Consider the following 14,379-nt stretch of genomic DNA (forward strand, 5'->3'; position numbering starts at 1 on the left):
AAATTTCTTATGCATCAATCAGTTGAAAAGATCATGGCAACCTGTTTTTGAACACAGAGTGAGCTCTCGTGAAGTTCATGCCACACAAGACAACAAGAAGTGGAAACACTAATGCTTCCAGAAATTTGCTTTTACGTAAGGTTGTCGAACAAGAACACCTTGAGAAGTTGTCGGCTGATGCGTTGCTACATCATGACAACAAACCTACACATGTCTTGCAAATCACAGGCCGTTATCAAGGAATGTAGTTTCATGTAGCTTAATAATCCATTCTATGTTCTAGACTAGCGTGGGTGATGATTTCCTGTTTTCTTCTATCCCGAGGGTATTCGATGACCTGAGACGAACTGGACCAGATAAGTTAAAGTTATATTGGACAGCACTGAAAAGTGTTGTATAATCTTATTTCATGCTCAGGTAGATAATTTATTAAACACACGTCGTATTGATATTTTAATGAAACTTCCGTTCCGTGAAAAACTGCAGAAAGGAGAGATAACAAAATACGTTTTTGGAATCGGGAAGAAAAATGGTTAGTCTATGAAGTTATCTAAAAAATGGTTGGGGAGGGGGCTAGAAACTGTAAGATACACAAAATAAGTCTGAAGACAAGAATAAAAATTTGATTGGTTTATCGAACTTTCAATCCGTGAACGATACACTAAAAGAATGTTTAAAAGATGCAGTTTAAATGCAGCCATAAAGATAGGCTAACATTTAAAGGAAAACTGACGAGGTATGAAAGTTATTTTCGCACAGTTTATAAATCTATGGGGTGTATCAAGTTCCGTACACCCGTAAGGAAATATATGTATCTGTGGTTTTTTGGGAAAAGGGAAACAAGTCCAAAAACTATTTTCAGATATAAAGATGGTAAATTTTTTTGATCTGTTTTGTTAGGAGACTGTGCTGACAAAATAATATTGTTGTTCAGTATTTTAAATATAAAGATTCTATTGTCAGCACAATCAACTAACAAAATTGACAAAAATCTTAAAATGTGTTTATATCTGAAAACTGAGTTTTTGGACTTTTTTCCCTTTTCCCAAAGAACATAAATATAAGGACCATATAATAAAGCATAACAACCAAAATTAATGAATATCCAACTGCTGGTCTATCGCAATATTTAAATTGCTTTAATTTACATGATGTTAACCAAATTGAACATTAACTTTTCAATTTCCAACAAATGCTAGGAATTAATTCAGTGCCACAGGATTTTACATTAAAATTAAATTCAGTGTACACATCTGTCCTGTCATATTCAATCGTATTTTCTATGCAGTGTGGTAAGAAAGTTGCCTGGCCAATGTAAACGGGAGATAATATGAGGAAAAAAAGTCAACATATGCTATACCATCAGCAAGTGGTTTTGTGTATTGCATATTCTTTAAACCAATTCATCTTACGTTCTATGATACATTTAATCAAAATGTTAATTATGTCTGGTCATTAGCATTGACATTGAATTTGTTTGGTCTGTTACAGAGTACATTGTAGCATTTAATGGATATTACAAAACGCAGACGAGGGAGAAGTTTATAACAGCAGCGTTGAATGGATCGGGAGTGCAAAATTGGAAAATATTGGCGAGAAACAACCCAGCGAGTGATTTTCCGAGCGATTTCGATGTTGTCTTGGTGAGTATTAGTAGAAGGAAAATATAGTTTCTGTTGAATGAAAGAAGCTTACGTAAACTGGCAATTCTTTTCTCGGCGTGTATACTAGTATACAACATGATAAATGACGCTATTATGGCAACCAGAGTTACATGGAATAGTATTATTGGCGGCAGACTTTCTTCTATCGTGTCATGATAATGGCCAGTAGGCTAAGATAGACGGGTGATTAACGAAAGTACTGTAAATGATTATGAAATAATTGATGGAATTAGAATGTGGAAGGAAACGCACGGACATGATGTTATCGACCACAAAGTCACGTAGAATTGATTTTTCTCAGTGTGAATCAATATCAAACAGCTGTTTATCGCAATGTTGACAAACAGAAGTAGCCGTTCTGTAAGACTTCCTGTGCTCATGCGTAATAATTGCAACTTTACTTTCGAGAAGGTAACGTATCCTTTCATTTAATTCTTTTAGTAGACATGGAAAGCTGTTCTCCGCGAAGTAAGAAAGTACTACGTAGAGAGTTGAACCTATGTTTTTTAAATTTTATTTGTCAAAATGATAATACATGATAAGACTAGACAATTTCATTTCAAGTGCACTTTTGTTCTAGTATCATAAATTTTTCATGTCTTCTTCAAAATTGTATGACTAATTTGCAAGAAGCTCTTTCCGTAACTTCTAATTATTAGTTATGCCGATACACAGTAATATTAGTGATTGTTTTGTTGACTTTTTCAGTTGGAAGAAACCGAGAGACGAGGTGGTTTGGAGGCGTTGACTAGTCATCCGTCAATTAAGAGAGTGACTCCACAGCGATTGGTTCATCGGACTTTAAAATACACAAACTTGACAGATGATTCATTCCACGCACCTAATTGCACGGACAAAGATTGCTCGTATCAAACATGGCAGTCGTCTCGTCCACTCAAAAGATCCAGTCTATCTCTTGTAAGTATTTGGAAGTTTAACTGTTGTTTTGTTTAAAAGAGGAGTAGTTCAGCGGATAGCGTCCCTGGTCCCAGACCTGATTCTCGACGGATGTTGATCCAGCATCATGAGGTAGTTGGAAAGCCACTTGAGTTAAAGCATTGTATTCCGTCTTGAAAGCTGTACATAATGGAATTTATAATCGGTGTGCTGACAACGTATTACAAAGTAGAACATGACATTTGGTCAGTTATATCTCTCCGTGGTTGATAAATCCAGGGAATATTTTTTAATTGTTTAAAATATTCGTGTTATTTATTATTATTATCGACCACGAAACAGTTCTCACTGATACGGATGGCATCTTAAATAGATGCAAAGATTTCTTTTGACGATTTACTGAACACACAGCCAAAAACTAATGTGCGTGGAGAAAAGGAGATACACACCGCAGAACCGTATATTCCAGAACCCACCAAATAGAAGTATTATAAAAAAATTAAAGAAACACAAATCTCCGGATGTAGACGAAATTCTGACTGAGTTAATTTTAGCTGGAGGCAAAAAATTGTGGAACAAGATCCTAGAGATGCAAAAAAGCCGGCTTTTTTTGAATCGCTGGTTTTTTGCACATAAAAAGCCGGCTTTTTTGAAAAAAAAAAAAAAAAAAACGAGAATTTTGGAAATTTTGGCTTTTTTCATTTTCGTGATTTTTCTATTAGGTAGCTTTCTTATAGTATACTCCAAAGTTAAATAAGATTTCATGACCTAAATGCCATATTTCGCTCTGGAATTCACCATCATAATGGGTGGAGCACATGTTTTATGAATTAGTGAACATAAAGTACATAGTATTTGAGGGCAATTTTAGAGGTCGTTTAACTTTATTTTAATTTCTGAGTAATCGGCAATGTTTTTCTTCTCTAGATAATTTATTTTTAGTCATCCGTGTTTCATTTCTTAGAGCTTAGTACTCTAGCTTCTAACATAATTAAACTTATGTTTTTCAATATATCTGTCAGAATGTACTTCTACATTTCTGTTATACTGTAGCTGTGCAATGACTTAGCAACAATCTTCCGCATATAGAACCTTAAATACCATTTCATAGGAATAATCAATAGGGGATTTAGAAAAGTATTTGGGAGGGGTTTCTCTGAATGTTTGATTTTTCTAAAAATCCCTAATTTTCATTTGGGAGGAGCTTGAAGTTTATGAGTACAGGCATCACAAATATTTCGTTTCGTTTTGTTTGTATATTCAGCAATATTCTTCCGGATACAACCTTGAAGACGATTTTATACTGAAATCAGTGGCGATTTTAGAAAAGTATTTTGGGAGGAGTTTTTCGTATAAATGTTTAGTTTTTCTAAAAAATTTTTTTTTTTATTATATATATATATCTGAGGAGAGCTTGAAGTTTATGAGTAAAGGCATAACTAATATTTAGTTTGTTTTAGAATTTCCATGAATTTCCATAATTTCGGGGTACAGGCTTCAATCCGAAAGACATCCCTGCCCTAACCCCTTCGCAAATCCGTCACTGCTGGTAATTAGTAATAACAACGATTTAAAACCGATAAGAAAGGAAGTCGGCCAGGAGTCACAGTACACACACTATCTCTACATTTACAGATGGAATTAAGAAAAACTTCTGTCAAAATGGTCGAATTCGGGCTTGAATCGCGGACTTCCGCTAAAGCTAACCACTCATTCATGTTTGTTATGCACTTGTGCTTAACTTAAATGTATTTTCTCTCTCAATGGTCTACGGAATCCGAAGATTCAGTGCCGCTTTCACAAAAGCTTTCCATTGACTTGTCCAATTCGATCCAGTTTCTACTCTGTATTCCCTATTTCTGCAAGATCGATCTTAATATTGTCCTCCGATCTGCGCCTAAGTCTTCCTAATGGACGTTTTCCGATTGGATTTCCAGTTAAAACTTTGAAAGCGTTCCTACCTTCTTCCATTCTGGCTACATGACCTACCCACCTGAGCCTCCTAGACTTGATGACCGTAACGATGTTTGGTAAACCGTATAAATTATGCAGTTCTTCGTTATGATGTTTCTGCCATTCCTCATTCCCGTTCCTCTTGGGTCCAAATATTCGTCTCAGGATTTTATTCTTAAATACCTTCAGTCTGCGTTCTTCCCTCAGCGTAAGCGACCATGATCCACAACCGTAAAGCATAACAGGCATGATTATCATTTTATATAGTTTAAGTTTTAAATTCCTCGACAGAATTCGCGATGACAAAATATTCTGAACTGAATAATAACACGAATTTCCTGATTTCAGTCGACATTTAATTTCTTCGTGGATATGATTTTGGTCTCGTAATATTGATCCTAGATATTTGAAAGTATCCACTTTGTCGAAAATATTATTTGATATTTTAACGCATCCATAATTTGCCGTGTTACAGTCCCGACGCACTTTCGTGTATTGTGTGTCGACTGAAATAAGGAAATTCGTGTTATTATTCAGTTCAAAATATTTTGTCATCGCAAATTCTGTCGAGGAATTTAAAACTTAAAATATATAAAACGATAATCATGCCTGTTGTTCTGTATGGTTGCGAAACATGGTCGCTTACTCTGAGAGAAGAACATAGACTGAAAGTATTTGAGAACAAAATCCTGAGACGAATATTCGGACCCAAGAGGAACGGGAATGAGGAATGGCGGAAACTTAATAACGAGGAACTTAATAACGAATAAGTTATATGGTTTACCCAATATTGTTAGGGTCGTCAAGTCTAGGAGGCTTAGGTGGGCGGGTCATGTAGCTAGAATGGAAGAAAGTAGAAACGCTTTCAATATCTTGAATGGAAGACTAATCGGAAAACGACCATTAGGAACATCTAGATGCAGATGGGAGGACAATATTAAGATGGATCTCGCAGAGATACGAATACAAAGTAGAAACTGGATGCAGTTGGCTAAGGATAGAAGTCAGTGGAGAGGTTTTGTGAAGGCGGCATTGAACCTCCGGGTTCCATAGGCCATAGAGTTAGTTAGTTACTTATTATTATTATTATTTTAAGTATAACTTTGTCATTACTCTATTCGTTCCTGAACTTTCGACAAGCCTTGTGCAAGGATATGTGGCTCGAAGTTCAAATACTTTCTCTTTCTGGGTATTACTACTTAAAATCATTTTGTAAAATTCTAACAAACTCTTTCATGCATTACATGCATTACATCATGAAGTTTCATCATTTCATATTATTGTTTTTATTTTCAGAAGTATTTTAATTTTCTTAAAAGTTAATGGAATTATTGCCAAAAATATTATATTTTAAATTACCAATTTTCTTTGGATGTACTTCCTTCTTTGTATGCATTAATAGTTTATTTTTGATTGATTTTTCTGGTTTTGTAACTTTTATATTTACATATACATTTTCATTTTTCATTTATTACTAGCAGGACTAGTGTCCAGCAACAAAAAGTTTCTTCAAAATTCAGGTATATCATTCTGTATTCAGTTAAATCAAAAACTAGCCCTAATTCCCAACCCACTCTGCTATTGATTTCATCGAAGACTGCAGCATATTGCAATTAAAAATTAAGTTCACTGAATCTGTGGTGGGCACTTGTTTGTTCGTAAGTCAGATGTTGTTTTATATTGAAAATATATATATCTTTTGGATTGTAACACTCAAAGAGTAAAAAGTGACTGACTGAAACGGGACTCGAACCCGGGACCTGTAGCATACTGTCCGAATACGTTAACCACTACGTCACCCTGTCCGCTTTCCAGAACAACCACTCACTCTCGAGGTCGGTGCTCCCCATTCGGACCATGTGGGTTATACCACAGACAACTGCTGTGCTTGGACAACCCGTGTGTTCATATACTGAGTGCTCGATATACGGACACAGGGATTGTCCACGCACAACGGTGGTCTGTGGTACAACCCACGTGGTCCGAGTGGTGAGCACCGACTTCAAGTGAGAGAGTAAGTGGTTGTTCTGGGAACCGGACTGGGTGGCGTAGTGCTTAACGCATCGCCACTGTATACCGGAGGTCCCAGGTTCGAGTCCCGGTCCAGTCATTTTTTCACTCTTTCTGTGTTATATAATTTATATCTACAGAGAATCTGGTGTTAAAAAGTCTGTTTCCTCTTTCATTGACATATAGAACTTGTGGTAATTTTTCTTTGCTACTTAGAGATAAATATACATTATCTTGTATCAGGGGAAACAAGAACTTTTCCAGACTGTGTCGTTTCTCTGTGGCAACTTTCTCAATGACTACTTCTCATTCTATAGTGTGAAATGTTTTGGTTAAGTACCAGGAGTGCATGACTTGATACAATTTCCCTTTCAGAACAACCCTTTCTGGCACTCAACAGGGAGGCATACGAGCAGACGTTTGCTTCGTGCCATTCCAAGGCAGATAACGACCATTCTTCAGGCGGATGCTTTCTGGAGCATCGGAATAACTGGTGAGTGTTCAGGCAAGATGGTTACTGGTGTGGGTGTGCATTTAAGGCATTTGACTGCCTATCGCTGGTTCGAATTCTGCTCAAGTCATATTGTCCGTTCATCATTCGTCTCATTATCACTTCTTTAGCCGAAAGGACAAAATATGGGACACGAAAGTTACAAATAAATACATGGAAAATTATATTTCAAGTTTAACGTACAGTAAAGCATTAAAGTAATTTAACTTAAACAAATTATTTTATAAAACTAGAAGGTTAATGATTTATAAACTTTTTTTTTTTTTAAATTTCAGGGAAAGGGGTGAAAGTAGCAGTATTTGATACCGGTTTAGCAAAGAATCATCCTCATTTTAAAAAGATCAAAGAAAGAACGAATTGGACGAATGAGAAGACGCTGGATGATGGACTAGGCCATGGGACGTTTGTCGCTGGAGTGATTGCATCGAGTGCTGAGTGTCTTGGATTTGCTCCAGAAGCTGAATTACATATCTACAGAGTGTTCACAAGTAATCAGGTGAGATATGTGAATACGAGTTTCCTTAAAAAATTACATCTATATTGTTACATTTTGCAAAGTAAACGCAGGAACTGCTTGTTTCTCAAATCATAGATTCTGGCTGTAGTTTCAAATGCTTTAATTAATACAAGGGTTTCAAGAGAGGCTGGTAGTATTGTCAACGTCCAGTTTATTACTACGGGTTACGTATTAATACTTGTAGTTCCCTTCAATACTCCCAGCCAGTGCAGTGCACTTTTCCCACCTCCCTGTCTTCCTTTAGGCTAACGGAGACGGATGATTAAGGCAAGTGAATGATGATAGAAGAATTGGTGAAATGAGAATGTAGGAGAAAACGGGAGCACCCTGAGAAAATCTACGGACACGATGTTGTCAACCACAAACTTGCCTGTCTAGAAATCGAACCAGGAACCCCATGCACGTAAGGTGGAAAAGATAGAGCACAAACAATCGATGCACAAATAGTGAAACGAACCCATTCTTGTCTTACTTTGAGTATTGTGAGAATGTGGATTTCTTTTGCATGTATAAACAATATATACAACTATCAAATATTTTCCTTTTTGTGGCTGAAAGTTAGTTTTGCCTTCTGTGTGCGAGACCGGGTTCGATTCCTGCTAGAATTTCATGATGTTCGTTAAATATTGGCTATCCATATTATATTGCCTTGGTGCTGAAAGGGAACATTAAACTAGAACCAATTAATCAACTATCCAATACGAGGGTCATTTCATAAATAATGCATACTGTGGCAACACTGCGGAATGAATGATGAAATCGAGGTAAGCATTTCGTCAGTTTAAGCTGAAGTCTGGAGGCAGCAGGACGTGTGCTTGTGCGCTATCTAGTAAACACAGTGAGAATGTGACAAGTGTTGGGAATGGAGATGGCATGTATCTCGGGTAATGTCTGTATTGAAGATCAGAGGTCGTACATCAAGATCGAAACTTTACGTGACAAAAACCCACAAAAATTGACTGCTTTACGTGAAGTTTGTGGTGAGACAGTGGTGGACCGTAATACATTTTCTCGTTGGGCTACTCGTTTCCGTAGTGGTCGTGTGAGAATAAAGGATAATGCAAGGCCAGGAAGGTCAAAATCTCAACCGATGAAAGAAGCGTGCAACTTGAAACAGATTCAGCGTTGAAGGTGAGGACTTTCTGCTTCGCATTATTGTTATTAATGAAACGTGGATCAGAAACTTTGAGCCGGGGTTGAAATTACAATCCAACGAATGGAAAGCTCCATTTTCTCCCAAGACAAAAAAACATCGCCGATCTCAATCAAAGGTTAAGCAATGATGATTTTTGCTTACGATCACCAAGGCATTTTCACAACGGACAGAATTCCATGTGGAAGAAGTGTCACAGCAGCGTATTATTATGAATTCCCTCGGAAACTGTGCAGGAAAATGCTCAAAATGCGACCGCAGTCGGGGGAGGGAAGGGGGGTCCACTGATTCTCCACGACAACGCTTCTCACACCGCTAGTGGTGTGTGTCAATAGCTTCGCAAATACAGTTGAGAAATGTTACTTTATGCTTGCTCCAGTCCGGACATGAAGTCCATCAGACTACGACCTGTTTCCAAAGTTGAAACAACGTATGCATGAACGTCGGTTTCCATGTCTGGAAAAGCTTTCTGCAGCCGTTACCCGAACAATTGAACAGCTTTACAAAGATGGCGTCGTTGATGGAATACAGAGATTTAGGATTTAGATTTCTCGGCTTTCGGCATCTATGGCCATTTAGCCCGTCACGTTTGAGGGATGACGTCCTTTGGCGAGCACACTATCCGGGGAAAGGGAAGGAAGGAAGCGGCCTGGGACCTCCTAAGTTTGGTACCACCCCGGCATTTGCCTACTGTGAATGAGAAAAACCCAGGGAAATCTCATTCAGGGCGGCTGGCCTGAAAAAGCGTTTTCCACTTTTTCGACCGAGTCCCCCCCACCGGGAATCGAACCCGGGACCGCTCATACCGAAGGCGAGAGCGTTAGCGACTACACTAGGCGGGGCCACTTGATAGAATACTGAAACTATCCAGAGGTTGGGATCCCGTCATTACCAAACAGACAGATTGAAGGCCTGCAAAATAAAAACCTTCCAAACAATAAACATGTACGTCACAAACAGTTAGTGTGCATTATTTATGAAACGACTCTCGTAGATTTCTTTGACGCATAATCAGAATGCACGAAATTAAGTGGAAAAATTGCATATACTATGATTCTCAACCAGTTCCTGGATGAGTTTCTCTACATTTTTCCGAATTTTAAAGTTGCGTGATAGTGAAATTGTGCTCATCCGAATAAAATTGCTTCTTGATGGAACAACTTTTGATTTGGTTATACCTTAAATAATTTGGAAAATATTTATTTCAAGCCCTTTATGTTGTAAATGCAGGATTTCAATAGAACTTGGTGAATATTTTCGAAGGTTACACATCTTGATTTTTATGTTTCAGGTTTCTTATACATCGTGGTTTCTTGATGCCTTTAATTATGCTATCTTGAAGAAGATTGGCGTTCTGAATTTGAGTATTGGAGGCCCAGATTTCATGGATCACCCGTTTGTTGATAAAGTATGGGAGTTAACAGCAAATAAAGTGATCATGGTTTCTGCAATTGGAAATGATGGTCCACTATATGGGTGAGTTGTTATCATAATTGAAATATAAACCTCCGGTGATTGGTGGAATATTGAGATAGTTGATCAAATAGTAGAATCATTTTCCGGATCGTGTAACACGAGAAGTTGATATATTCCTTGGAAATATATAGAAATTCAGAGAAAGATGCTTGTATGAACTTAAAACAAGTTCATCGAAGTCAACAGTACTATTTCATTTCGCAAAATATCCTTTAAAAATGTTTAGTTACATTTTTGGAAAAAAAAAATACATAAACAAAATAGACATTGTTTTCAAGAAGTTCGTGATTGGATAATACATCTCCATCGGTAATGTGTTACTTAAGAATTAAGACTGTTCCTAAAAAACAACACTTTATATATAAAAGTATGCTAGTGTAAATCGGAGATCATTGCCTTTTTTTAAATATTGTTTCTTTATTTTGAAAGCTCCGTAAATACTAAATACTTAACAAAAATATAAAGAGAAGGTCCTCCGTATTAGTCAAAGTATATGTATTTATTTAACTAGAGCCTGCCTATTTCAGGTGTGCCCTCGGAAATATGCGAAACATACTTCGGCCTCACCCTCTGACGGAGGAAACCCTCCCATTGCTTACGGAAAAAAAAGTAAATGTCCTCAGCTGTGTTGCCAATGTGTCATTCAATCGTTCGGTCTTGACGAGTGAAGATCGTAGGCTACTTAGAATGGTTAACAAGACAGAGCACAGCGAAGTCCGTGAAATAATTCATTGTGGCAACGCTTCCTCAGCAACAATTGAAAGTTCTCAGCCGTAGCAACTGGTCCCTCATCTTTCGAGAGAGGTACGGGATACACATATCGATAGTAACGCCAGAAGAGGCACATTTGAAATAGAAAGACTCCAGTTAGCGAAATCTTACGAACTCCCCCCCCCCCCCTTAAAAAGTTAGGGACTTCAAGCTCTTTTCAAACTTTTCGATATCGTAAAACCTAATAATTTTATCAGAACGAGGCCGCCGTCCGCTGATTCAATTTCATTTTAGTTTCAGGGGCCAGAGATATGGTGGGAGTCAAATCTATTTTTACATTTTTTTTTTTTTTTAAATTCCAAATTGGATTGTTTTCCAATATTCATTTCTTGTAATGCAAGCGTGTAGTAAAAACAGACAGAAACAAACGCAGCATAACATGATAGAATATTAATCAGTGTCAAGCTCCTTCGTGGCTAAGTGGTTAGCGTACGCAGTTTTGGCGTGGGAGACCCGAGTTCGATTCCTGGTGGGAGCTCATGTGGTTCGGATTCTATGTTAATGAGTAGGTCTATGTCTCATATAGCGTCGCTGCTAAATGGACGTTCAACTCAAAATCAACTCAACTAATCGATGTCAGTAATAGTTATAAAAATCCATGTTAATATCACTTGCAATTGGTTAATTTGTTAACGCTACCCTCAAAATTCTGGATAGCAGTTCCTATTATTATAGAATTAATCTTGAGTTCTTCCGTTATCCAAGTGGTAAATGTACCATTATTACACATGGATTTCGGATTCAGTTCGTGGTTGGACTTCATTAACGTTCAGAGCACGAAAGCAAGATTTACAACGAAAACAATTAAACAATAATTAGACACCGGAAATACAAAATGAAATGTACGAAAGTTATCCTGGGTGTATCGAAAGTCCAGGCCAACTGCGTTATGAATAAATTTACAAAAACTGGAAAGACAGGAAAGTTGTTCGATATAAGTGGATTTTCATCTTAAATGTTGGAATTTTTCCAATCTCATCAGCTGCTTGGACTCCGCACGGCTAAAATGTGCCCTAAGTTAAATGAAAAAGCAACATTTCCACTTCAGTAGGCTGTTCAAACTAACCGTAAAAGCCACGCAAAAATGACAAGGTAAATGTGCACATCGTTGTGTGAGGGAATGTTGAGTACTTCAAATCCGTTTGTCAAGAATGTTGTATTTTTGGTACGATGAGAGCCCAAAGGAACAATCTGCTGAAGTAACAATATGCTTTTTCATTTAACATTGGACCCCTTGCAAAGTGGAGGCCAAACGGAGCTGCGATTGGAAACAAACTCACTATTTTAAATTGAAAACCGCATATTTCCTCCTTTTTCCGCATCTTTATTCATAACCAAGTTGCTCTGTTACCACTTTTGATGCATCCTGTATTTAGGTATTTCTCGTTCTGGCCTTTTCATCGTCTCAGTTTCCACGAAATTGTGCAACATGCCCATGACGCAAGATTTATTATTATTATTATTATTATTATTATTATTATTATTATTATTATTATTATTATTAAAAATGGTTCATGTATATATACAACAGTGATGACGTAACGTATGTCTTTCCAGAACTTTGAACAACCCTGCAGACCAGATGGATGTGATAGGAGTTGGAGGTATTAATTTCGAAGACCAAATAGCTAAGTTTTCATCACGTGGAATGACGACGTGGGAGCTGCCAGCGGGGTTAGTATCTTGGTGGGATGGGAATCAAAATTTGTACAATGAAAACTGTCGATGTTGACAACCTTCGATTCCATTGGAAGGTTGATAAATTACAGAAAATAAGTATATTTTGAAGCAAGAACTTGAAGATTGTAACATACCTATTTCTAATGCAGTATTGATGTGTGTTTTATAAATTACAAATGGTTTCTGCAGTATAGAAATATTGGTTGTAATAAATATCTGTGAGTAGTGCGTCAATGTATGAATTTTAACGCACCAATTGATACAAGGATTCCATAATACAAACCAACGTTTTCCACAAAAATTCTTCGCTTAAAGAGACAAGTATACGAGTCCTTCTTCAGAAGGATCAAGGATAAGAAGTTAAACCTGGATAGAAGTACTTTAGACAAGAAATGAGACTTATAAATTACACGAAGCATTAAAAATCTTATACCGCTGTTACTGCTCTAAAATTTCCACAGGATTCGAGTTCATATACTTCACAAAACATCCTCTAGTTCAGTGTTAATGTATATGGGAACACAATTATTTTAAAAACGGAAAGTGGTGGACACCATATGATTATCCTAAATTTTCCTTCTACTGTTTATCAATTCTGAAGAAGAAAAAAAACTAATGCACTTAATTCCTACCGGAAGTGCTGAAGTTATTTTTTCCCCCGAACACAAGAAGAAATAACATGAATAATGAAACAGTTCAAGAAGTAATCCGGAGATTAGAACTACATGAATAAGCAAACAGTGAAGCATGGGATATAATATTCTATGACTCACCCACATAATGCTGCGCAACTAGAAGACGCTACAATACATTGTTTATTACTTCTTTCCCCCTGTTTATGATAATAGATTGAGATTAGATCCAGGAAGCGCTCGAATCACTCATGCTTCTGCGCTTTTAAACTGATCTTAATTATGGATTCATAAATATCCGACGTCCACCCTACCGATGGAGATTAATCAGCGAGCGGGAGGATGAGAAGAATTTATGCCGTTATCTTTATTATTATTATTATTATTATTATTCAACATTTGTTACTTTTTTTCTCAATGGAAAAATTCTTGGAATAGGTAAAGAAAGCAGTAAATAAATCCATTACGATTGGAATACTAATTGTAGTAACGTGTTGAAATAATTGAAATGTTGAGTGGAAAGATTTAAATGACGCAAAAACCACAGTTTTTTTTTTTTTTTCGGGTTGAACCCACCTGAAAAAACTCAGTATATACTAACTTTTTGTTAGTATATTATTCGTACAACTAACGTAATCACATTGAAACTGATTTTTATCAGATTTTGGACTTCCATTAAGCGAATTAGATGCTTTCACGTTAAGGTATACAACAACATTCAACAGAAGACCTGTATAAAGTTCTGAATGAATAAAACATACTTACCTTAGTTTGAGGTAAATGTAGAACAAATTAATGTATGGATTGTGTTTATAGCCTATTTGAAGTAAAATATACAGTTTTATGTTTTAGAAAATACTTCCCGTGAATAGTGTGCTCGCCGACTCGGCGACGCCAAGGAACGCTATCCCTCGTACATTTGACGGGTTTAAGGCCATAGGTGTGGGTACTATCAGTAAATATGTGAATATTTTAGTATTATTTCCTACTTTGATGGTAACACAAGTATTCTTCAATAAAATTTGGTTTTCCAACAACAACAGTTTAGTTCAGTCATTTGTTGGTACTCTTCAAATAAGCATTCTGTAGAATCAACACCAGCAATAGCGTGAAAA

The 14,379-nt window shown here is 36.8% G+C and overlaps 1 protein-coding gene across 5 annotated transcripts in view; it reads left to right on the plus strand.

The window, feature by feature from the left end:
* Positions 1 to 14,379, plus strand: part of S1P (membrane-bound transcription factor site-1 protease) — an 86,712-nt gene that overhangs the window by 11,395 nt on the left and 60,938 nt on the right. For 4 of the 5 annotated variants that reach the window (XR_014130964.1, XR_014130965.1, XM_081754394.1 and 1 more), the window contains exons 3-8: positions 1,492 to 1,643; positions 2,373 to 2,582; positions 6,900 to 7,017; positions 7,311 to 7,531; positions 9,997 to 10,181; positions 12,510 to 12,626. Coding sequence is in view for 3 of the 5 variants with exons in the window: in XM_081754394.1 (XP_081610520.1) it covers positions 1,492 to 1,643; positions 2,373 to 2,582; positions 6,900 to 7,017; positions 7,311 to 7,531; positions 9,997 to 10,181; positions 12,510 to 12,626 (1,003 nt within the window). In the remaining 2 variants the exon portion in view is untranslated. Of the gene's footprint in view, positions 1 to 1,491; positions 1,644 to 2,372; positions 2,583 to 6,899; positions 7,018 to 7,310; positions 7,532 to 9,996; positions 10,182 to 12,509; positions 12,627 to 14,379 lie in introns of those variants that run through there. The other variant, XM_081754403.1, reaches the window with a different exon arrangement.

This window comes from Thermobia domestica, chromosome 1, assembly GCF_964235325.1.
Source record: "Thermobia domestica chromosome 1, izTheDome1.hap1.1, whole genome shotgun sequence".
NCBI classification, from domain to species: domain Eukaryota; kingdom Metazoa; phylum Arthropoda; class Insecta; order Zygentoma; family Lepismatidae; genus Thermobia; species Thermobia domestica.